The sequence below is a fragment of the Erythrolamprus reginae genome, chromosome Z (genome assembly GCF_031021105.1).
Source record: "Erythrolamprus reginae isolate rEryReg1 chromosome Z, rEryReg1.hap1, whole genome shotgun sequence".
Taxonomy (NCBI): domain Eukaryota; kingdom Metazoa; phylum Chordata; class Lepidosauria; order Squamata; family Dipsadidae; genus Erythrolamprus; species Erythrolamprus reginae.
In genome coordinates this window covers 38,714,857-38,740,971 of record NC_091963.1, presented here as the reverse complement: position 1 = coordinate 38,740,971, position 26,115 = coordinate 38,714,857, and the positions used below count along the sequence as shown (strand labels likewise).

At 40.3% G+C, this 26,115-nt stretch overlaps 1 protein-coding gene and 1 long non-coding RNA gene across 2 annotated transcripts in view; one reads left to right on the top strand and one right to left on the bottom strand.

Moving 5' to 3' along the window:
* Positions 1-26,115, bottom strand: part of SCIN (scinderin) — a 61,232-nt gene that overhangs the window by 12,018 nt on the left and 23,099 nt on the right. Inside the window, exons 5-11 of the mRNA XM_070729711.1 lie at positions 22,157-22,249; positions 18,245-18,377; positions 16,256-16,344; positions 10,892-11,107; positions 8,441-8,562; positions 6,473-6,563; positions 1,686-1,856 (exon numbers count right to left, since the gene is read on the bottom strand). Coding sequence (XP_070585812.1) covers positions 1,686-1,856; positions 6,473-6,563; positions 8,441-8,562; positions 10,892-11,107; positions 16,256-16,344; positions 18,245-18,377; positions 22,157-22,249 — 915 coding nt within the window. The remainder of the gene's footprint in view (positions 1-1,685; positions 1,857-6,472; positions 6,564-8,440; positions 8,563-10,891; positions 11,108-16,255; positions 16,345-18,244; positions 18,378-22,156; positions 22,250-26,115) is intronic.
* LOC139154757 (uncharacterized) lies at positions 18,697-25,774 on the top strand. The gene is made up of 3 exons (XR_011556970.1): positions 18,697-18,832; positions 22,382-22,475; positions 25,582-25,774. It is a non-coding gene; the product is annotated as an uncharacterized lncRNA (long non-coding RNA).

The window sequence follows — 26,115 nt, the reverse complement described above, 5'->3', positions numbered from 1 at the left end:
CAAGGTTTATTTTGTTCTAATTTTGTACCCATTTACAATTTTTAATTGACTGATTAGTCTATGGATTTTTAAAAAATAATTTAAAACATTTTCCCCAATTTTATTTCTTTGTAATTTATTTCTTTTGCAAAATTATCTTTTCTAATACATCTTCTAATGCCATCTTGTCAAAACTACTGTTCACCAGCTTATAGTCTGAAGTAATCCTTTTCTTTCAACTTTTTTCTTTCAATTTACAAGTAAATAGAAGTTCATTCAAAGTTCACAGCCTGAACAGATAAGATGTCAAATTTATTTTATTTTTTCAAAGCCCAAGGCCAACAGCTGTATAAGCGTCCACAAAAATCTTTCACTTTAGCAATTCCTCCGAACAGCAGGTGGCACTTCTCATTAGTTCCACAATTCTATTTTTTCTTAATTAATATGTTGATGTTTAATTAAACCAATTTTATTACATCAAATAATTTACTTGAAAGCTAATTCAAAGATCAAATATAAAAGGCATCAAACTTTGGGCTTTTACAGCTTCTTTAATAGTTTTCCACTGTAACGTTCAGTGCTAAGTAGCTGCTTTGTCTTTATTTTTTCCCAATCTTTTTGTTCCCGTTTGAAATCAGCAAAAAGAAAGTCTCAAACATCAATTTGGCTAAATAACTGACCAGCACAACTTCTAGTATTCTTTTTCTCTCCAGCATTTTTCTTTGTTCCTTTTCCCAAGTATCTTCTGATCTTCAATACAAATTGATTTTTGCGTTCATAGCCACCGTAGCTTGGATGGCTTTTGTCAGCTGATTTCCACTGCCACCGATCAAAGGCCCTAAATCAGTTCTCTGTTGGGTTTGCCAACCCCAAACAGATTTTCTTCACCACTTCTCCGGGGCAGTTCTGACCTGGTTACAATTGAACCAATTCCCCAGACGAAAGGGATTTGGGATTCCAATGCAGAGCACGGTGAACTCTGTGTTTCCGTGGTGGTTGGCCACGCCCTTCTCCCAAGATGCATCAAGATATTGAAGAGGTAAACAAACAAAATAAATTTTTGCCCTCCCTGGCCCTCGGAAGCACGTAGTTTGCAAAAACCAGGGCATGCAGGGAATTTAAGAGGCCTACAGAGTGCTCCTGGGGAGGCTAGGAAGGACAAAAATACCCATTTTTTCACTCATTTTTTTCCCTCCTCAGTCCCCAGGATCACTCTACAGGCCTCCCAAACTCTCTGCACACCCTATTTTTTTGCAAAAGAAGGGAGGCCATTTTTGAAAAAAATAGGCCCATTTTGCTAATTTTTGTTTCCCCCTCCCTACATGCCTCTGAAACCCTCTGCCCATTTTTAATGGCCTATTTTTCACTCATTTTTGCCCTTCCCAGCCACAAGGATTACTTTACAGGCTTCCCAAACCCTTGGCATGCCCAATTTGTTGCTCAGTTTTACCCTTCCCAGCTGCCAGGATCAATCTATAGACCTCCCAAATCCTCTGTGTGCCCCATTTTTGCAAAAAAGGGCCATGTTTTTTGCAAAAAGAGGACATGAGAGGCAGGGTTTTTTGAGGCCAAAAGTTCACTAGCTGTATTCAGTGTATAAGATGCACCAACATCTCCACCCTCTTTTAGGGAGGAAAAATGCATGTTATACTCCGAAAAATATGGTAGTTACACCAAGAACAGATTTCTGAATGGGAATTTGTTACCTCTACAATCCTGGTGATGACTCCAAGGTTTCTGCGAATCTGGAACAAGCGGGTTGCAGCAGGGGGCACTTGGCCAGTAGCCCTGGAGGTCCCATCCTTATAAACAATGAGTGGTTTATCCTTGAATAAACTCAACAAATGTGGAGGTTCCTTGCCTTGGCTCACTCTAATCTGCAAAGTATTTTAATATAAAATACAGGATATTTTTAAAGTCTACTGCCCAGTTTTCGCCTCAACAATAGATCTTCATTGCATCTTGGCAGGGATAATTTCTTGAATAATTTAAGCTTTAAAACAAAATTTAAAAATGTATGCTTTAAAATAAGATTGTAGCAGGCATGTAGTACAATTATAAAACTTTAGGTCTGTTCTTTCTCCCACCATAGCAACAGTATAACATGCTTGCAGCAATTTAAATATTCCCTTAAGTAAAATGGAGTGAGTGTATCTTTTTGTGATTCAGGAAGATTTGCACGTAAATTCAGAAGAAAGCAGGGTATTTTCAACACATAGGAAAACCCTACATCTATTTCAAGAAACCTCTTTAACACTGTCTGTTCTTCAAATATTCAAAAAATAATCTAAATTACATTGTGCCAAATTGCCTGGTCAAAAACCTGACACATATTTTGGTCCATTAGCAATATATATCAAGACTAATTTTTCAATCCATATTATTAAAAATGTGGGAAACTGATGTGGGGGGAAAATAGCACAATAACAAAGAACTTTGGAAAATTGATTTCTAGGTTATACTACAAATATTTTTCCTAAAACTATTTTTATCTGGCAGGGGAATTTAATAAAGCATTCTTTCCAACACTATTACTCTGTTCTGTCATTCTTTCTATGGTCATGTATATCCATCCCATAAAACTGAAAGAAAGTCCAGAATTGTTAAGATCTCCTGTTAGGGGCAAGGGGTTGGATTAGAAGACTTCCACGGTCCCTTCCTATCCAATTACAGTGATACCTCGTCTTACAAACCCCTCGTAATACAAACTTTTTGAGATACAACCCGGGGTTTAAGATTTTTTTGCCTCTTCTTCCAAACTATTTTCACCTTACAAACCCAAGCCGCTGCCACTGGGATGCCCCGCCTCCGGACTTCTGTTGCCAGCAAAGCGCCCATTTTTGCGCTGCTGGGATTCCCCTGAGGCTCTCCTCCATGGGAAACACCAGCTCCAGACTTCCGTTGCCAGCGAAGCACCCATTTTTGCACTGCTGGATTACCCTGCTGGGATTCCCCTGCAGCATCACAAAAACACGGAAGTCCGGAGGTGGGGTTTCCCATGGAGGGGAGCCTAAGGAGAATCCCAGCAGCGCAAAAACAGACGCTTCGGCTGGCAAAAGGGGTGAGTTTTGGGCTTGCACACATTAATCGCTTTTCCATTGATTCATATGGGAAACATTGTTTCGTCTTACAAACTTTTCCCATTACAAACCTTGTCCCGGAAACAATTAAGTTCGTAAGACAAGGTATCACTGTATTTCATATTCTCTCTCTCTCTCTCTCTCTGTGTGTGTGTGTGTGTGTGTGTGTGTGTTTATGTATGTTTTTGTAGATTTTCATGGGTATAGGTATGTAGGTTTTGGAATATTCAGGTCTATTCCTGTGTAAGGTTGTTCAAGCGCATGGCATATCTTCTCAGAGAGCTTGCCTTGAGCTTGATAGTAGACAGACATGTGAATTGGGAGAGAGAAGTGAGCAGAACACATGAGGTTGGATGCTTCCCTACTTGCTACAAATTGTATTTCTTCTTGCACAATAACCCTAGTCTCTATCAAACAATGTTTTAAACAGTCTTGGAATTTTGAGATCCCTACAATTTTATTTGCATGCCTAGTGTGAAGTTTGCGTTCTATTTTGTTCTTCCTTATATGGTTTTTACTATGGCATCATCTCCCAACCTGTATTTTGCAAAACAAAAACATTCTTATCCATCATAGTTTTTGGTCCAAACTAACTGTAGACACATTTATAATTACTTGGTAATTATTAATGTTATGTTTTTCTGGTTTTTAATTGTTATTATCTGGCCTTGTTTTAACTGGTTACATTTTTGTATGTAATCCAGAATCTGACCATGGAGACAATTAATAAATTGCAAGGAGGGTAACCTAGGTCTTCTGGAGATTCCTAGGAAAACATAGCACAATACAATTTAGAATTTAACATTTGAAGGGTTTTATATTTGCTGTAAAAATAGGCAGCAGTGCCATCTGGTGATTGATAACTTAACTGCATCCTAGATTACCTAGTAAGGATTTTGAAAGATCTGTTTCCTTTTAAAAATCTAATTAAAACATAAAATAATAGAGTTGGAAGTCTTCTAATCCAATCCTCTGCTTGAGCAAAATACTCTATACTAGTGATGGTGAACCTATGGCACGGGTGCCACAAGTGGCACGCAGAGCCATATCTGCTGGCACACGAGACGTTGCCCTAGCTGAGCACCAAGGTGCATGTGCGTGCCGGCCAGCTGATTTTTGGCTTGTACAGAGGGTCTGGGGGGGGGCATTTTGTCTTCCACAGAGCCTCCAGGGGGATAGGAGAGGGTGTTTTTACCCTCCGCCAGCTCCAGAGAAGCTTTTGGAGCCTTGGGACAGTGAAACACAAGCCTACTAGGCCCACCAGAAGTTGGAAAACAGGCCATTTCTGGCCTCCAGAGGGCCTCCCGGGCGCAGGGAAAGCTGTTTTCGCCCTCCCTGGGCATTGAATTATGGGTGCGGGCACTTGTGCATGCGCGATAGCACACACGCACACTCTTTCAGGGGGGCCAGGAAAAAAAGGTTCACCATCACTGCTCTATACCATTTCAGGCAAGTGGCTGTCAAGTCTATTCTTAAAAACCTCCAGCAATGGGGCAGCCACAACTTCCACTGGTTAATTGTTCTGTTAGGAAAATTCTCTTTGGTTCTATGTTGCTTCTCTCCTTAATTTCTATCCACTGCTTCTTATCTTGCCTTCTAATGCTTTGGAAAATAAAATGATCCCCTCATATTTCTGGTAGCCCTCAAATATTGGAATACTGCTATTATGTCTCTCCTGGTTATTCTTTTTACTAGACCAGACACAACCAATTCCTGCAAACTTTCTTCATAGATTTTAGCCTCCAGACCCCTACTTGCTTCTTTAAGTACTGTATAACAAAAAATAAGGGGATATTATATTCTCTGTAAAAAGACAAGCAGCATTAAAAATAGCTAAAAAGAGACCAAATGATTAATGTTATTACTGAAATTGATTAGAAAAATATGAATATATCTGATATCTGGATTAAATTACAGTATACAGTGATACCTTATCTTACGAACTTAATTGGTTCCAGGACGAGGTTCGTAAGGTGAAAAGTTTGTAAGATGAAACAATGTTTCCCATAGGAATCAATGGAAAAGCGATTAATGCGTGCAAGCCCTTTTGCGATAGGTGGGGTTTCCCATGGAGGGGAGCCTCAGGGGAATCCCACCAATGCGAAAATGGGTGCTTTGGCTGGCAACGGAAGTCCGGAGTTGGGGTTTTCCAGCTGTGATTTCGCTGAGGCTTCCCTTGCTGGCCCACCTCCGGACTTCCGTTGCCAGCCGAAGCACCCGTTTTTGTGCTGGTGGGATTCCCTTGCTGGGATTCCCCTGCAGCATCGCAAATCTGGAGGTGGGGTTTCCTATGGAGGGGAGCATCAGGGGAATCCCACCAGCATGAAAACGGGGGCTTTGGCTGGCAATGGAAGTCCGGGGGTGGGGTATCCCAGCAACACCGGCGGGTTTGTAAGGTTAAAATAATTCGGAAGAAGAGGCAAAAAAATCTTAAACCCCGGGCTCGGATCTCGAAAAGTTCGTATAATGAGGGGTTCGTAAGACGAAGTATATCTATATATGACTATCACAGTGGGCCCATACCAACAAAATGAGGTTCAACACCGACAAATGCAGAGTCCTCCACCTCGGCAAAAAGAACCCTAGACATACATACAGCCTGGGAGATACCCCACTCAGCAGTAGTGACTGCGAAAGAGATCTTGGAGTCTTGGTGGACAATCAACTAAACATGAGTCAGCAGCAGCCAAAAAAGCCAACTCAATCCTAAGCTGCATCAACAGAGGAATACGCTCCAAGACCAGGGAAGTACTAATACCACTCTACTATGCCCTGGTCAGACCCCACCTGGAGTACTGCATCCAATTTTGGTCACCTCACTACAAAAAAGACATCGAAACTCTGGAGAAGGTGCAAAAAAGAGCAACCAAAATGATTAGGGGACTCGAAACCAAGACTTACGAAGAGAGATTGAGAGAACTGGGCATGGACAGCCTAGAAAAAAGAAGGTCTAGAGGGGACATGATAGCAGTTTACAGATACTTGAGGGGTTGCCACGGTGAGGAGGGGGTCTCTTTATTCCCCAGGGCACCAGAGGGCCGGACGAGGAACAATGGTTGGAAGCTGACCAAGGAGAGATTCAACCTGGAAATAAGGAAGAACTTCCTGACGGTCAGAGCGATCAACCAATGGAACTGCCTGCCAGGGGAGGTGGTGAACTCCCCAACTCTGGACACCTTCAAGAGGAGATTGGACTTCCATTTGGCTGGGGTGCTGTAGGGTTTCCTGCTCAGGCAGGGGGTTGGACTCGATGACCTAACGGTCCCTTTCAACTCTATTAATAAACAAACAAACAAACAAATAAATAAATAAATAAATAAATAAATAAATGATGTTGTTTTGTTTGTTATTTCTCTCATGTTTCCTCAAGTTTGCACCATCAAGATTTTCAAATTTCCCAAAAGAGTTCTAACCTGGACAGCGTGTCCGTCAAGTGATCGATCAAGTTGGACAGTTAAGAATGCTGAATGAGTAAGCTCATCTTTTGTTGCATGAGCTCCTTGCCTGTGGACAGAAGAAATATGATTAAATCTCATTTTAAATCAATTTCTACCAAGATTATATAAAGCATAACTCTTTTTTTAAGTCAAGAAGCATAAAGTAGTAGGGTTAGAACACATTTGGAAAAAATAAAACCATAGAAATACAAAACTTATATAAGTAATCTTATTTCAAAAGCTACTTGAAATGATCGACTATTTAGAAGTTTAGGATCAAGGCACACACTAACGTTTAAAGTAACAAGGAGTTATGTTCTATAGTAATAGAAGGGACATAGGAAATCCTAAATTTGTCGTAAAAGTATGCATCTTATTGTACTATTATTTCTTTTTAAATCGCATTGCATTACAAATGTATTATACTTCACAGTGAGTGAGACAAGATCAAAAGCCAAAAGGACTGAGGCTGTATATCTTTTATCTAAAACAATGTTGGTCTTTATTGTTTTAGCTTTTAGACCTATTTTGACTGTAGAACTAAAGTTTTTTCTCACTGTGGTTTTTAGCTATTTGCCTTTCTTGAATAAACCAGCTGGAATTTAAGCCAATTTAAGAAATACCTTTCCAGATTTCAACCTTTTCCTCCACAGTGATAGCCAGATCTTTTATCTAGGCCATGACTAATAAAGACGCAATTGTTACACTTTCCTTTCACCCATATCAGAAAAGCAAAGGTCAATTGCTTTCTCTTTTATGATCTGGCCAACAATTTCGCATTCTTCCTGTAAATTTTTCTCAGTTAGAACAAAACCAAAGGAATAACCAGCCATCACCCAAAACATAAGGTCAATCTTTCTTGGTAGGCACATTAGCAGTCCAATACACAACGGCTGCTAAAAAGTAGAGACTAGTTAGGGCGTCATATCAATTGATCAGAATGAAGACATTTATTTTTTAAAAAATGGAATGAGATGTCAGGAACCACTTTTGATGCAGCTCAGAATACTCAGGCTGAACAGGCTGAGATCTTGCAGAGGATGATGCCATCCCAAAATAAAAGTTGTCCATCATTGTCCCAAGACAAGCTGAGGCACGGAACCATGCTTAGTATGACTCTATGCCAGGGGTCCCCAGCCTTTCTGACCCCAGGGACCACTAAATTATAATTTTAAATCACATGGACCACTAATATGATCTGCCTAATGACCGGTTGGGTGGACGTGAGTAGGTAGTCATGTGATTGGTAGGTGTGCCTAACTCAACGTCTTTTATGTCAAGGGACGCCTCGCTGGCCTCTACTCACCCTTCCCCTCCCAGCCACTCCTTGCCCATCTGGGCTCCTTAGTCCCCAAGAGGAGCTAAGTTGTTGGAGCTAAGCAGTCACCACAAGGAAAAGCTGGTTTGGTTGAAATTGGATCTGGCCAAGAAAGAGGCTCAGCAGAAGGCCACTGAGGCCTGAGCATAGGCTTTCCAAGCAAAGGAAAAACCTGTGGGAGTGGAAGGCCAGGTACCAGCACCTGGAGACTCAGCGCGTTGAGATGGTTAGTCAGTGCCAGGCCATGATGCTGTCCCACTAGAGCAAAGCCTTCACCACCAATGGCACTTCCCTCCAGCCTTTGTCCAAAGCCTTGCACCAGGAGGCTGTAGCAGATCCCAAGTTGGAATTTCTGACCTCTTCCAACTCACACAAAAGGTACCCGAAGGGGGAGACTCTCTGCAGCAACACAAGCATTCATTATATATATCCAACCCAGGGACTGTAATTTGAGGCCCCCGATTTAGTGCAATATAAAAAAATAATTTTTCTGCAGACCAGCAAAATTTTCTCACGGACTATGAGTGGTCCACAGACCACCAGTTGGTGACCACTGCTCTATGCCTACCGTAACCCAACATATTCAAATCATATTCACACAATAATAGCACATTAACTAAACATACCATGTGTAGATAATCTTGCCCTTAGGGTAGGTGTACAATAAGATGTAGCAGTCACCACCATAAAATTGCCCATAGCTACCAGGTTCTATAGGGATTCTGCCATTACTTTCAACTCGCCAAATCTAAGAAAAATAAGGTATGAATGGGAAACTACTGTACATAGCTTTTGCAGATCCTAAAAAAGAATTTTTTCATACACTATCATTTACACTAGGATAATCTATCTGAAATCTTTCACAGCAGAAATAAATCCTGGGGCACATTAAGGTATAGGCTTACATTTCCCCCTATTTAGATATATATAATGAACATTTATAATTTAATATTTATAGGTCAAAATAATAATTTGTTTACTTAATTCAGACTTTGTACCTCAGACATCTGTGAGTCTGATAAAAAGAAAACATTAGTATCCTACAAACCATTAATGGTCTTTTATTTGTGCCTTGACCAGAGATCTCTAGTCTATAGAAACATTATTGAGGAAATAATGCATGTTATGTTTTGTTAAGAGATCATACAATATAATAATGCTCATCTTCCTGTGTAATATAAATTAGAAGGGGAGAAATTACAAAAGTTCTTTGAATCTGCAAAGGATTCTGCAACTAAGAAAATCCTTTTCCATTTCATTGGATTGGGGTTCTAGATATCTTGAGAATTCAATGGAAACAAACAACCGAACTTATGACCTCTAGGTGACCTTCCACACAGAGGATCTACTCTGCTACCTGGAAAGTTTTCTCCGCTTGGTATTCCAGGGAGGGATGTTCACCAGTAGGCTTGTCTAATGTACTGTACTTAACTCCCTGCAGCAGGGGCTAGATAATGGACTTTCACCTAACGCTCTATGGTGAAAGGTAGCCAGCCTCTAATCAAAGTTATCAGCAGGTTCACTAGACTCATTGTCAGCATCTCACGATCCACAGGTTCCTGGGTGGGCGGGAGGTATTAACCTACAATTGGTCCTTGGCAGTTATCCTACCTGGGACCTGATTAGAGTTCCCAACTTCTTTATTGGGGTATCTTTTGAAATGCGTCCTGGTCAGCATCTCTCTACCGCCACTCCCTTAAGGTGGTGTTCCTGGTGGCCACACCAGGTGAATATCAGATACCTAACCTTTCAATTAGAAAGGACCTATGTATTTTTCATGCTGATCATGTGGTCCTACAACTAGACCCTACCTTTGTATCAATGGTGAACTCCATCTTCCACAGGGCCCAGGAACTATTGTTCTTGATTTTTTGTCTCAATCCCTCCCACTCCCTGGAAAGACAGTGGCACACCGTTGATGTGCACAGGGTGCTCAAAATTTATATCAAGCGCATGGCCCAGTCACACAAGTCAAATGTGTTGTTCGTCTGTTTCCAACCTAATATCCTGGATCAGAAGGTTTCCCCTTCCACAAATGATCAATGGCTGCACAGTCATAGCTAAGGCTGATGACATTCCGGCACTATTCCGACCTCACTAAATAATGGTTCACTCAATGCATAGTGAAGCCACAATATTGTTCATCGAAGAAGTCTGCAGAGCAGCAAAGTCTCCTACGCCTTTTATATGCCACTACAAAATTAATGCTTTCGCTTTGGCAGAGGCGGCCTTTTGATGCAGGGTGTTGCAAAAAGTACATTTGGGGCAGGAGGGATCGTCCGACTAGACTTAACCCTCCCTATGGACAGACAGCTTTGGTTTTCCCATACTTGGATGTTGGCTTCACCCACTATGGAGAAGAGGCATTAGTTCTCACTTGATATGCCTCTTCTCGTAGGTTGGAGCTGACATCCAATCCCTCCCGAAGTCAGACTGGTTGTGCTTGGACTGCAAATTGTGAACTGGTTATTCTGTTGACTAGAAGATGGTGGGAACACAACATGAGTCTGTACCATAGTATTTGCCAAAGAGGGGAAAATAGTGGCAGAGGCAGAGATCTACAATTTGATGGACTCAGTCCTGATTGGCTGAATGGATAGTATCATCCCATACTTGGATGTTGGCTCCACCCTATGAGATGTACATCAGGTGAGAACCATTGCACCCTTTCTGTCTCTTCCTTTCTTATAGTTCAAATAAAAATCACCCCTCCCTTGATATTTCTTTCGGGGGGTAGGGGGTGTTTTCCTTTAATACCAAGAAAGCTTTTCTGAAGCCTGGGTGGGGATGTGCAGAAGTGAAAGAACAATTAATTTCCCTTCCCCTGACCTGAGGACTCAATATAAAGATTCCCACAGCTGCACTTGTTAATAGTTAAAATGTTATGCTAAGATATGTCTGTATATCTCACAGCAAAGTTTTATATTTGTGAGTCAAAATACCTTAATTAAAATGTGAAGTGTTTTATCCCAAGTGTTTGGGATAAAAATATTACAAAAATGCTACTATAAAGCAAAACAACTGAAACAGTAAGTATTGGAAATTGACAGCAATATAAGATCAATATGCATAAATACCTCCACTTTCCCAGAGCCATCATCTATCATGTTGTGCTGGGCTGCCATCTGGGGAGATTCATGCAACTTGCTAGCATCAAATTCAATTGGTTCAATTTTTGCCACTCTCTCCATGACATGCACTTTTCCAAAGCCATTGCTTTGATCTTTGTCTTTCCAGTCTTTAAAGAATTGTTTGAAGATGGGTGTCTCCCCTCCTTCTGGAAGAATCTGAATCTATATATCACATCAAATAATTAAATATATACAGTACTGTATATATAAATTGAAATACATATGATTACCAGTACTATTTTCCTCATATATCAGTGATGGTTATCCTTTTCGGCACCAAGTGCCAAAAATTAAGCATGCACGCTCTGGAGGATCAGAACCCGGAAGAGAGCAGCTAGCCATTGCACATGCACGCAGCAGCCAGCTGCACTTCCAAGTTCCATTGTATACATGCGCCAGCTGCAGAGCCCTCTCTGGGAATGCACACCATTTCTAGCTGCTCCCTTTCGGGTTCCGGCATACACATGCATGCTGGCCAGCCAGTCTTCACATGAAGTGCACTGGAACCCGGAAGAACAGCTAGAAGTAGCATATGTGCCTACAGAGAGGACTCTGCATGCCATTTCTGATACATGTGCCATAGGTTTGCCATCACAGTCCTACAATGTAGCAAAACAGTATCGAACAGTACTTGATCCAATCGCTAAATATGCCCCAGATCATAGGACATATTTAAAGATTGGATCATATTCCATAATATTCTGGAATACAAACAAGAATGCATAATTATAATTATGATTCCAAATTTATTCATGTGTTCCAGCCAATATTGTTGGCTTTCTTCTTAATGATTTAAACCCTATCAAGGGGCCTATGAATTGACCAAAATACAACTGTAGATTTCTTCCAAATATTTGCAATCTCTTTCCAAACATTAGTATTTTGTAATAGTTTCTTATTCCATTTTTTTTGGACTTACGTCTCTTGGAATAGCTTCACTGATAAACAAATTACAGGTATAGTTCTTTTCAATGATATTGGTTTGATATATTTCAAATAATCAGTCTGAAGGTAACAATATATACATTTTTGCTCTGTCATTTTCAATTACTTTATAGTGAATTCACATCACAAGTAATTCTCACTGATAGTGAAGCCATAGCTTTTTATATAATAAAATAGTGAAGCCATAGCTTTTTATATAAATGCTGATTTAATATTTTGCAAGCTCAGTCATGTCCCTTTTTTTAAAAAAATGAATCTGTATGATTTCACTATATTCAGTTTTATTTGTTTCATTCTTATCTCAGCATCTACTATCTAAACTAGTATTTCCTATTTGGACTTAATGATGTTTGTGCATAGGACCGGTTCCTGGGCAACAAAAATATTTCTTCTTTCATTCTTTTAATGTACCATTACCATGGTCTGGTACTATCCAATTTTCCATTAGTATTTTTTTTAAAAAAAATGTCCATTGAGTGCCTTAAATTTAGTTTTTCTAATCTCTTTTTAATTGTTGCTTTTTAATAGTCATGTCTAAATACCATTTCTGCAAATAATTCTTTTCTCTGAAGTATTCCCCCATCCAGTCCATGGAAAAATGATCTTCCATGAAACCAGCCCCTGGTGCAAAAAGGTTGGGGATAATTGAGTAAAAGTAATCATTAAATCATTTTTTCCTCTATAACTTGCATGTAATTTATCAAAGTTTACATAATTTTCTCTAATCCATTTTCAATAATGTAACTCTCAGTCCTTTTGTTATTTTAAATGGGATGATCCCATATATATGTTGATATAGTATCAACAATATTTTATATTTATTTTGAATTTTGCTTAGGTTTACAAACATTTTATTCTAATGGCACAGGTAGTCCTTGAGTTACAAATGTAATGGAGCTTGCCTGTTCCATGTGTAACCAAAGAATTCATGGAAGTGAATCTCGTACCTTGACTGAGATCACTCCCTCCTTTTGCTCACGCATTTGCTAATTGAATGAGAGGATCGTTAAATGCACATGAGATATTTCAGGATGGGGAAGGTCATGGGGAGCCTACTGAAAAACAGGCCCTCTGCTTAAGACCACCCAGGACCACCATGTTCCACACAAATTGCTTCCTTTCAACCTGCTACCCGGGATCACTTATCTTGTGAAGATCTAGCAAGCAGTCTCCTATCCAGCCTGACAGATGTGTACTCCCCTCTGCAGTTCGGTTCAGGTCTCTGAGGCTACACCCGGCACATGGCTGGCTGAAGGAGAGCTTCTGAGGGGTGAATCTGCCCTTCTGATGCTCTGTTTGGGCCTCTCCGGGCCTCCCCATACCTGTTGCAGGCCAAAATGGAGCTTCTGTGAGCTGGATCCAATCTTGGAAGGTCATATTAGCCTGCAACAGGTCAGGCAAGGCTCTGGAGGCACGAACGAGTATTGGAAGGGCAGATTCACCCCTCAGAATCTCCAATTCATCTAGCAACATTCAGGACAAATGTTGCAGACCAGCTGCAGTTGTTTGTAAAGGCAAACAACTCCCATGGTGCTCAAAGTTCATAGTTTTGGAACTTGCTTGCAAACTCCAGGGAGTGCTTAGCAAATGGTCACATAACTTTGACTATTTGCTAAGGGAATGCTCATAACCTGAGGATTACCTGTACTTGGAATCAATATTACTTTAGAATTTATCTTATTATCTTTATTAGTTCTACATTTTAAATTTCATTTGACTTGGCTTTTATGACCATCATATACTTGGTGTGGATTTTTTTTTCCTGATAACATAATTCTCTGTTTGAGTCTTCTTGATTATGAGCTGTAGTTTTGGTTCTGATAATGCCCTGCTTTCATTCATTTTATTTTGGTTGCTGATGTTCAAAGTAGATCTTTAAAAATTAAAATCACCTTTCACTTCCCCAAAATCACTGCAATTTTAGAATCAGTTTCAATTGTTTATTTTTCTGTTTTCAGTTTTAGATCTTGGAAATTATTCAGAACTTCGTTTACTTCTTTCAGTTTCAATTCTACAAAAAATTTCCACATAGGCTTTTTTTTTTAAATGTTTTTGTTCCTTACTTTCACAACTCAATCTTTGGTAACAATGCAAGCAGTGCAATATATTAGTTGATTTGCTTCACAAGACGGGGTCGCGCAGCAGGTAGAGTGCTGTACTGCAGGCCACTGAAGCTGACTGTAGATCTGAAGGTCAGCAGTTCAAATCTCATCACCGGCTCAAGGTTGACTCAGCCTTCCATCCTTCCGAGGTGGGTAAAATGAGGACCCAGATTGTGGGGGCAATATGCTGGCTCTGTTAAGAAGTGCTATTGCTAACATGTTGTAAGCCGCCCTTAGTCTAAGGAGAAGGGCAGCATAAAAATCGAATGAATGAATGAATGAATGAATGAAATAAAGAAATATTTTCAGTTTAATGTTCTGAAATATTTGAAATAAAAGTCTCCTCTTTCTTTCTTTCTTTCTTTCTTTCTTTTTTCTTTCTGTGGCTCCCCTTGGCGGACCCAACTCCCCCCCCTCCTCCAGCAAGACTGAAGGGCAAAAAGACGAGAGGGGCTGAAGCCGAGTGCCTGGCAGCGTGTCAGGAGACTTGGACTTTATAGGGACAGGAAGGGGTAATGGTGGCTGGGAACAAATGGGGGAAGGCAAAAGAAGGAACCTGCCTACTCGCCACAGCCTCCTCCTATCTGAAAGTTCTGCCCTTCCCCACACCCAGCTTTGGCCCCTCGCGGGCTTCTGGCAGGAGGGAGCGGCTGGCGATGGATGGCCAGGGCTCCCACGGACACATTTTTGCAGCAAGATGGGGAAATCCCCTCTCGCCCACCACTTCCTCAGCTCGCCTGTCCCACTCCGTTCAGCTCCACATCATCCGTCCACCACTTTTTTTTTAAGCCTTAAAGTTTTGGATTTTCCTAATGGGTTTGCACCCATTATTCACTTTTACATTGATTCCTATGGGAAATATTGTTTCATCTTACAAACTTTTCTACTTACGAACCTCATCACAGAACGAATTAAGTTTGTAAAATGAGGTACCACTGTATATGGAATAATTAGCATGAATGTTTATGCTCATGCAAAACAAATAGCAGGTGGGTCTTTTTGAGGTATTCTTCTAGATACTTCTAACTAATGTTAATAATAGCTACTTAAGAAATTGCCTCTTTGTTTAGAAATGCCAGTACTATATTGTATGATTTTTCTATTTTACAAGGCTTTACTGCTTTTTAGATCACATATATGTAACAAATTTTATTATAGTTTTTGATCTGATTTGATGGTGCTTTTTGTTTACTGTACGATTTTATGTTGGTGCTTTTAATTTTGACAACCTTAATTTTTATAATAAATCTAAAAATTTAAGCCTAGATATGAACTAGTAAATATTTTTTTCCCTCTGAATAGTGGAAATATTTAAAGATACCTCGATTATCGCGAGGGTTCCGTTCCAAGACCCCTCGCGATAATCGATTTTTCGCGATGTAGGGTTGCGGAAGTAAAAACACCATCTGCGCATGCGCGCCCTTTTTTCATGGCCGCGCATGCGCAGATGGTGGAGTTTGCGTGGGCGGCGGGGAAGACCCAGGGAAGGTTCCTTCGGCCGCCCAGCAGCTGATCTGCTCGGCAGCGCAGCGAGGAGCCGAATCAGGGTTTCCCCTTTGCGTGGGCGGCGGGGAAACCCCGATCTTCGTCTGCTCGCTGCTGCTGCGGCCGCCCAGCAGCTGATCTGCTCGGCAGCGCAGCGAGGAGCCGAATTGGGGTTTCCCCTTTGTGTGGGCGGTGGGGAAACCCCGATCTTCGTCTGCTCGCTGCTGCTGTGGCCGCCCAGCAGCTGATCTGCTCGGCAGCGCAGCAGCAGCGAGCAGACAAAGATTGGGGTTTCCCCGCCGCCCACGCAAAGGGGAAACCCCGATTCGGCTCCTCGCTGCGCTGCCGAGCAGATCAGCTGCTGGGCGGCCGAAGGAACCTTCCCTGGGTCTTCCTCGCTGATGCCCCCGCTCGCCCGCCCGCCCCCCGCCCGCCAGCAAGAGGGGGAGAGATAGAGAAAGAGAGAGAAGGAAAGAAAGAGATGAGAGAGGGAGGAAGAGAGTGTGAGAGAGGAAGAAGCAAGATAGAGAAAGAGAGAGAGAAAGAAAGATGAGAAAGGAAGGAAGAGAGTGACGTCATCGGGTGGGAAAAATCGCGATATAGCGTTTTGTGAAGAACGAGATCGCGAAAATCGAGGGATCACTGTACAGTATAGGTAATATATTTTCTGCCTCAGTTGTATCCATAACAATTGGATTATGATAGCTTTACAACTGCAGTTGATATAACTTTACAAAACTTCTTGTGCAATCAGCATATGTTTCTTAAATAAGCATACCTGTGTGTTGGGAGAATAATTCATTTGCTGAACAAATTCCTCAGCTGATTTCATGGCCGCTCTCCTCTCATTTGGATTAGCATTTTTACCTTATTAATATAAAGTAATAGTTCACATTGCAACAATGAAGTCATTAGATGAAAAGAACAGTTCAGAAACTTATTCACAACTGTTACTGATAGTTTTTTTTAAATTTATTTCTGAGCTAAGCTTATTATAATTTTTCAGGAAGGGCAGTGCAACTTCAAATGGCATAATGGAAAATATTTCAGCAAAAATGATAGCAATTTATATTATTCACTGATTATATATTATTCACTGATTCGCTTTTGATGTCGTGGTTATAAATTATAATTAAAAACTTAATTTAATATGGTCAGGTTTACAATGTTACAGATTACGGTGTTCTTTACTGACTACAGGAAGTAGATTTTTAACTCCCAGAATCCCACCAGCAGCATATTTAACAGTTATTCCCAGCATGATAATTTAAAAAACATGCACACAACATACCATACATAAACAGTATAGGCCAGGGGAAGCTATCTCAGTTCCCTCATGCCTGACGGCAGAGGTAGGTTTTAAGGAGTTTATGAAAGGCAAGGAGGGTGGGGGCGGTTCTAATCTCAGGGGGGAGCTGGTTCCAGAGGGTCAGGGCCGCCACAGAGAAGGCTCTTTCCCTGGGTCCTCCCAACAACATTGTTTATTCGACAGCACCCCCTCGCAACAGCTGAAAGATGGTTGTCTAATGTGAGCTGTGGATTGAGGAGGATGCCCAAGTTGCGCACCCTCTCCAAGGGGGTCAATAATTCACCCCCCCAGGGTTATGGATGGACAGATGGAATTGTCCTTGGGAGGCAAAACCCACAACCACTCAATCTTATCTGGGTTGAGTTTGAGTCTGTTGACACCCATCCAGACCCCAACAGCCTCCAGACCCCAACAGCCTCCAGACACCGGCACATCACTTCCACTGCTTTATTGACAGGACATGGGGTGGAGATGTACAACTGAGTATCATCTGCGTACTGATGATACCTCACCCCATGCCTCTGGATGATCTCACCCAGCGTTTTCATGTAGATATTGAATAGCAGGGGGGAGAGAACCGACCCGAGGCACCCCACAAGGGATTAACCTTGAGGTCGACCTCTGACCCCCCACTAACACTGTTTGTGACCGACTGGAGGGGTAGGAGGAGAACCACTGAAGAACAGTGCCTCCCGCTCCCAACCCCTCCAGCCGGCGCAGAAGGATACCACGGTTGATGGTATCGAAAGCCTCAGAGAGGTCAAGGAGCACCAGGACAGAGGGTAAACCCGTGTCTCGGGCCCACCAGAGATCATCCATCAACGCGACCAAAGCAGTTTCCGTGCTGTAGCCAGGCCTGAATCCTGACTGTTGAGGACCTAGATAATCGGCTTCTTCCAAGGACTGTTGGAGTTGGAGCGCCACCACAGTATCAATACATGTCAAGACACAAAGAAAATAACAATAAAAACAACACATAACACACACACCTAAAAGAATCTATGCTGAATACAGATTTGATGATTTCACACTCCCATTTATAGGTCCTTAACAGTTTTACTGTTTTCAAAAAGCCAATTATAAATAATGATCTACCAGGAAAGCAATCAAAGACCTTTCATCTCTTCAGCTACAAAGACTTCAGACTTTGTATCAATGTTTATATGTATGCGCACATGCAAAAATTCTTTCTGGCAGATAAAAATCTTAGGACATTTCACTCTTTCTTTTTGGCCATTAAAAAAAATATATTTTTACTCTGTGGTTACAGTAATAAAACAGAAAACCAGAGTGATCTGTTGAATCAAGATGTTCAAAGGCTTTCAAGCCTTCTTTTAAAAACCATGTGATGAGTATAACAGGAAAATTTTCTCATCAGATTTTTTCTTCTGAGGTCAGTGTCTTTCATTTCAAGCTTCTATTGGCATTTAAAAAGAAAGCAAAGAGACTTCCATTTACCTTTCCATACGAATATCTGTCTAGCTGCACCATAATCCAATATAAAACATTCTTCGGACAAAAGCATTGCTCTTGAGAAGGGATTTTCTTCTGCAACGAGTGTAATCTTCATAGAGCCACTAGCATCGGACACCTGAATATATAGAACGTTCACATTAAGTTCAACCTACAGTTCAGGTAATTTCACATGGTTACTACTTCTAAAGTTCATATATGTGTCTAAGGAGATACAGGGGAGGCCACTTCATTCAACCTTGAACTTTGAACTTTGTGCTCCTGATGCAATGAAAGACAAGAAAAAGCTAGAACCTGGTTACTAGTATTTTATTAGTTTTACTGGCTTTGCTTCGGGGTATTGTTATAGCAATAGCACATAGACTTATATACCACTTCACATTGCTTTACAGCTCTTTCTTAAGCAGTTGCCCTCATTAATCTGGGTCCTCATTTTACCAACCTCAGAAGGATGGAAGGCTGAATCAATCTTGAGCCAGTGGGACTTGAACTGCCAAGCTGCTAGCAATCAGCAATCAGCAGAAATTTCCTGCAGTACTGCACTCTAACCCCTGCACCACCATGGCCCCTAAGGTAATGACCTTAGATTAAAACTATAAAAATAAGTAAATTTTAAATATTTAAATTAAACAATCTTTAATAATGTTATATTGAAACTTTAAAAATGAATTATTAGAGGGAGTTCTGAAAAAAAAAGAGGATTACTAATAACATTCTTTATTGAATTATCTCCTAATAAGCCCAATTTCTTCTCCAGGAGCAGAAGAGAAGAAAAACAGTTGCTGCCTTCATCTCATTTGTTACAACAAATTGGTGCTATAAAAAATGAAAATACAAGAAGCCAAATATTAAAGCATTTCCTACATATACCTAATCATGCTAAAAACAGGAAGCATTTAAATCAGCAGGGACTGCAAATTAGAAGCTTTTCTGGTACTCTGTAAAGATCCTTTATTTGAGTACAGTCTATTTAGAAGTAAATATATCACATGTTTTAGAAAGCGGCACCAGCTCTACAGGATCAAATATAGCACTGTATTAAATCTATGTAAATCCTTTCCAGTTACTTAAATTGGTTCTTTTGCAGTGCCAAACATATTTCAATAAATAAGTGCCAGCTTTCTTTTACTCCAGACATAAAAAGATGGTGAATCAGTGTTTCATTCCATTCCATTTTCCAAAAAACCAGCTGTGCTCTCATGTTCCATCCCCCATTGTTTCCAGAAAAGGGAGCTGAGCTATTATATTTTATAATTTGGGGGATTTCTTTTCTCCTTATTGTTCTGCCCGCGTGTCTCAACCACCCGTAATTATAGGATAATTAGTCCAGAAAGACACACACCACATGATAGAAGGAAAACCCAAAAGTCTTTATCAACAGAAAAACAGAAACAGCTCCCTTTTTAAATGTCAAAGGGATTTTCTGGTACACACAAGGCACAGGTTAAATGCAATCCAAATGCTCACCCAATAACTGGGAAATTGAGTCCAATTCTAAAGTCCAGAAAGTCCACACACAATCTTGAACAGCAAAAACCATGATCTTGACGAAACTATGAATCAGATGAACTGCCACGAGGCTAAAACAGCAGGCTGCTCTTTTATCTGTAGCACTAATTACAGCAGCCCCACCCAACCACAGGTGGCCTCATTTATCTCCTGCAATAATCCTTCAGTTGTTGTCTCCTATGCATCACTCTACGCATGTGTGGATGTGTCATAAATTCTTGTTCAGAATCCAGGGATGATAAGGATGATTGATCTCCTCCTGGGCTGTCTGCCAAACTCCCCTCTTCCAAATCACCCCCACCTTCTTCTTCTTCTGAGGAAACTTCACTCCCTGACTCTATAGACAATAAAACAGGCCTATGACATGTTGATGTTTCCCCTGCATCCACCTCCACATTCCTTGGGGCATGAGCTGGACCAGAGCCAACCACAACACTTATTATGCATTAGAATTCAAAAATCAAGCTGACTATTTTATGGCATTAAAATCAAGACGCTGAAGTTCTTTAGAGAGATTGTCACTCAGAAATTGTATGAGCAATATAAACCAGTAGGAAATTCTATTGTTTAAGTCACAGGCCAGAAAAACAGGATTAGTAGCTTATAACTTCAATTCAAGAAGGAACCTGAGCTGCTGTTTGTGAAATGGGTTCCTATTATTAATAACTGAGAATAACTAGGTAATCAAGAATAGCTGACACCTTTTTCTTGATCACTTTTTCCTAAGGAAAGCTGTCAATTTCTCTTCTCTCACACAATAACTATTTATAATTGCTTCTGCATACATTTGTAATTATTTAGGCATACAATTTCAGGCAAATATTAGCACATGATTTTTTCCTGGAATGGAGAACTCTAAAAAGTCATAAGTCCTCTTCTGTTATTCAGTTGATAGTAAAAGTCTTCAAACTGGGTAAGAATCAACATACATAATAGTCCACTCACTTTTCAGTTAGGTTTCAGTTAGAATGATCTCAAGGGGAGCCAAACTTGCATTTACTTAAATGTAAATACAGTGATACCTCATCTTACAAACGCCTCATCATACAAACTTTTCGAGATACAAACCCAAGGTTTAAGATTTTTTTGCCTCTTCTTACAAACTATTTTCACCTTACAAACTCACCACCGCCACTGGGATGCCCCGCCTCCAGATTTCCGTTGTCAGCAAAGCACCCATTTTTGTGCTACTGGGATTCCCCTGAGGCTCTCTGCATGGGAAACCCCACCTCCGGACTTCCGTGTTTTTGTGATGCTGAAAGGGAATCCCTGCAGCGCAAAAAACGGGTGCTTCGCTGGCAACGGAAGTCCAGAGGTGGGGTTTCCCAGCGAGGGGAGCCTCAGTGAAATCGCAGCATCGCAAAAACACAGAGGTTCGGAGGTGGGAGGGGAGCCTCAGGGGAATCCCAGCAGCGCAAAAACGTGCGCTTCGGCTGGCAAAAGGGGTGAATTTTGGGCTTGCACACATTAATCGCTTTTCCATTGATTCCTATGGGAAACATTGTTTCGTCTTACAAACTGTTCACCTTAAGAACCTCATCCCGGAACCAATTAAGATTGTAAGACAAGGTATCACTGTATACCCCTTCCATAATGTTTTGCTTTAATAGGGCATCATAGAATACAGAAAACAGACATAATACCATTAAGGGGAACGTTATTAGAACATAGGTTCAAAGTGTCAGATTGAAGGCAACAGGCAAAGGCCATGGATTAACACAGTAGAGTCTCTTACAATGTCACAATCCAAATACCAGCATTAGATATTTGAATCCTAATACCAATGTAAATATGTAAATTTCAATATTTATGTGATGATATTACAGGTAATCTTCATTTAATGGCTACAATTGATCCCATTAATAAGTCATTGCAGTAATTTGACAGATCGCCATATTACTTGCAACCATTTTTATTATAGTTATAAAGCCAGCCAGAAAAAGTCATAAATTGGGATAATCTGACTAGGACGCAGGAATCAGTCATGTGTACAACCCAGTTAACAACCACCAGAAATGCAATCACATGATTGTCAGGTGTGGTAGTTGTAATGTCTGAGACTGGTTATAGTTATCTTTTGGAAGATCTGTCGTAACATCGAATTGTCATTAGGCAGCCAGCTGTTAAGCAAGGATTACCTTGACACAAGTTTCATCAATTTCTGTACTTGTCACACTAGTACAATCCTTTGGATATACATTGCATATCTTTAATGTGATAAATCTGACATAGATTTAAATGGCTGAAAACATTTAATTTTATTTAAAAATAATTTAGACTGCCAGGAAGGGTGTGAAAATAAGCATATCACAGTAGCTTTATCAAATCAGTAAAAGAACATGCTTTCATTGCTCCATATAAAAATATCTGCATAAAAAAGATTTTTACCATGTAGAGCTTAGCATTTCTCCTGTTAGTAATATCAGCTGCCTCATCATCATTGTCATTGCCTTCCTGAAGATTTTTCATGGGTCCTAAAACCTGAACATAAAGAAAAAAAGTTGGGTTGAAAGAGAGATAGGATGGCAAAATAATATAAATAAAATGATTATTCTTTTTACTTCTGAATTCTTGACCATTTTTTGGTGATTTTGGTTTTGGTTTTCTCATAAGCCCACCTAAATTTTACAACTTGAGTCAGATGCCTTCATGCCTTTGGAAAGATGGATGTCAAAGGATTGATCTGAAACAGACGCACACTAGAAAGGTATGGTATTAAATACATTCACAGTATTTATCCAATGGAAATATTTCATTCTCTGTCAGCAATGTAATCCTGACCAAAATCTATTTTCTGCTTAGAATGGTAGCAGAACTATAAACAGTTGCTTCATAATCCTAGCAAAAGTTATTTTAAAATGTGATCAATTCATTGGGTTTCTCCACTTTTGAACAGCATCTCTTGGTGTTCTAGTAGCTTCTGGTATTGTTTTTAGTTGACGCCCACTGTTTACAGCTAGTTTTTAACATTTTATGTTATGTGGTTTCTTCTCATTTTCTATTTTTTGCTTTTGTTTCAATAATGATTATAAACTAAGCCTTGAAGCATTTACTAGTGTCACACTACCTTTCTGATTTGATTCTATAAAGGTGCTTTGAGCATATAGATATACAAACAGGCCTATCTGCATCCCATTAATGCAGCTGCATGTCTTTGCAAGACTGAACAATACAATCCTCAGCTACCACATGCAAACACCAGGAAAACACGTGCCCAAACCATAGCAGAAAGGCAACCACTTAGCAGTGGCTCCAAATTGAAAATGACTGACAGCCCATTGGTTAACAAGTCAGTCAAGACAGGATTAATGCCAAAATATAAATAATTCTTCCTGTTGTGACCCATGCCAATTTCATATGTGTTTCTTCATAACTGCATTCTGTTCCAGTTTCCCTGGAACATGTAGAAATATTATATAACATTCCTTTAAACTTATTCTTCCATAAAGTATACTTTTAAACATATACAACTTTTCAAACCAAGAAAGTCTAAAATATATATTTCAGAGCTACCTTTTCTATCATAAAATTCAAACAAGTGAAAAAACCAATCCAGCACAAATTTTTCTAATACCAGTTCTGTGGGCATGGCTTGGTGGGGCAGCACCTTGCTGTGAGTGACATAGAGTTGGCCACACCCATTGTCACATGACCCTGCCACCAAGCCACACCCACAGAACTTACAGAAAAGGCAGCTCCTGTGGCCTATCCCTTTATACCACCTCCCCACCACATTGAAGTACCTTAAAGGGACATCGCAGTCCAGCTGCCTTCTGAGCAGCTCCACTGGTATGCTATCCCTCCTGTGCTGCAGGCCGTTCTCTTGGCCGAATCTGGCAATGAGGTGTGGTCAGTAAAGGGGAGCCACTCGCGGCCCTACTGGAATGCTCAGGAGGGGGCATAGTGGCGGGTGGGGGCAGGATGGGCGTGCATGCATCCCACCCTTCAATTTCCTGCGCGTGTGTGGAGTCATGGCCGAAGCCGTTCCACTTGGGAGCTACCAGTGGGAAGAAATCCTACAGGAAGGAAAGGATTTCTTCCTGCTTGCAGCTCCTGGGTGTGATGGACCACCACCACCATGCAGGAACCTAGCCCCGTGGCTACCAGCAAAGGCACTCTGTTTAGTCTCATGGGGGAACTACCAGAAGGAAGAAATCTGGGACTAAATGGGGCGCCTTTGCCTTTGCCGGCTGAGTTCCTGCCGGCGGCGATCAATCCCGCCCAGGAGATACCAATGGGAAGAAATGCTGCAGAAGTAGATTGCCATTGCCTTCTTCATATCCTCAGAGGTTTTTTTTAACTTTTCAAACTAGCTCAGACACCCTGATATTTCCTAGAGGTCTTTCATACAACTACTAATTAAGCCCAATCTTGCTTAGTTTCCAAACTTATTTTATACACCTGTTAATGAATGACAGAATGCATTAATACCTACTGTAGATACCTAGTCAAAATGAAGACAGAACTAAAACAAGCACTAAAACAAGTCTATTTATAAATATTTATCTAAGGGCCAAATCCTGTGCAAACCTTAAAAACAGGTGCACACTTTAACAATCATCAAGGTTATATAATTTAATATTCTAGGTGTAAAAAGTTATTCTGAGACACTATATACTGTATGTGACTTGTTTTCAAGTCTACTTCATTTTGATGGCAGAAAGAAATATATTTGGAAAATATAACTATATCTGTACAATTAAAATGAGAAAATCACAAAGGCAAATTCTTAAAATAGGGTTATATAGGTATCAAATGTGGAAGACACTTGGAAATTAACTTCCTAGTATAAATACATCACTAAATTCACTTCATATTTAGTAAAGAAAAACTAACTTTATTTGGCTTAATGTCTAACCAGATTATATTTAAATAAGATAACTGTAATGCAATATTACCCAGGGCAGGGTGTATATTTATGAAGCAGAGTTCCCTGTTGACAATGCAAATATTTGATAAGGGAGAAACAGCAAAACAATATAGTATAAAGATAATACAAGCACTTTAAACATATTTAAAACAATAAGCTACCTCTATATTTTTCTGTCCCAGCAAGATATTATACAATAATATAAATAAAATTGTATTTGCCAGCTGGCAAATATATTCATGGTATATGGCTCTTTCTTACTTTGATGAGGAGATTAAGAGCAGATCTAGAAGAATACTTATTTTCAGGGTAATTGGGGAAATGGTCAACTGCAAAATTAAACAGTTCCTCCCCATATATCATTTTTGCATTAATTACAGTAGTGTTGACCAGTGTGTTTTTAGTCTTACTATCTCTGAAATCCCTGAATGATTTGGGTTGTTTGTGTGATCATCTTTGCTTTTAAATATCAATATTTATGTTAAGTTCATGGTCAGGAATCTTGCTGATATGTCCACCATGATTATGAATATAATTTCCTTAGTTCTAAGATGTTTTCCATTGAATAGGTTACAATCAATGGAATAATATTTTGATTAAATCTGAGGATTCTTTTTTACATGCATGAAAATGCTTAGTGGGCCTAGTGTCAAAGGTGCTTTTTTTCAAAAGGCAATTGGACTTTGTAGCACCTTTGGGACAACCATGGCCTGGATGACTGAGAATCTCCATAGGCCCAAATGGCCTAGTCAATGTTTCATCTCAGACTAGCACATGGTATTTCCTTATAGGACATCAGGAGCAAAAGGAGTGAGCAGGGAAATAACTGGAAAAGTTAGTACCAGGATGAGTTTGGTAGTGAACATGAAATGTTATGCACCAAGTGAACATGAAATGTTATGCACCAAGAAAAATCACTGCTCATTCAGCTGTTTCTCCTCAGGTGATCTACAACAGTGGGCAAAAAGTGAGATGTGGCTGAGCTAAAACAAGAGCAGCAGACAACGGTCTGGAGAGGAAGTTCTGATGGCATTGGCAGAAACGCTGAGTGAAAAGGGCAAAAGGAGGAGGGGTTTACTCAGCCGCTACTTGCCAGTTTTCTCTGATAACAGCATTAAGTGAGAAGTAGGAGAAAGAGCAGGCAAGTAGCTTTCGAGACATCTAGAAAGTCAATATTGTATAGCTGGAATATATCTTGGCTTTTAAGGCATACACTGAAGAAAACAACAGGAATTGATCCAAGGTCTATTTTACTATGCTTTCAAACTGGCTTCCAAAACAATTTTCAGGGGGTTTGTGCTCCTGTAATTGTGCTTGTGAGAAGGAAGTTTGAGATTTCTAAGCAGTATTAAACTTTGTTTTAGTATACCTGGGTTTTTGTTTCAAAGTTTAAAAGATCCTATCTTTTAAAACTGCTTAAAGGCTCATAATTCGAGGATTTTAAAATATTTTTTCCACCTGCTTTTTTTAATAAGTA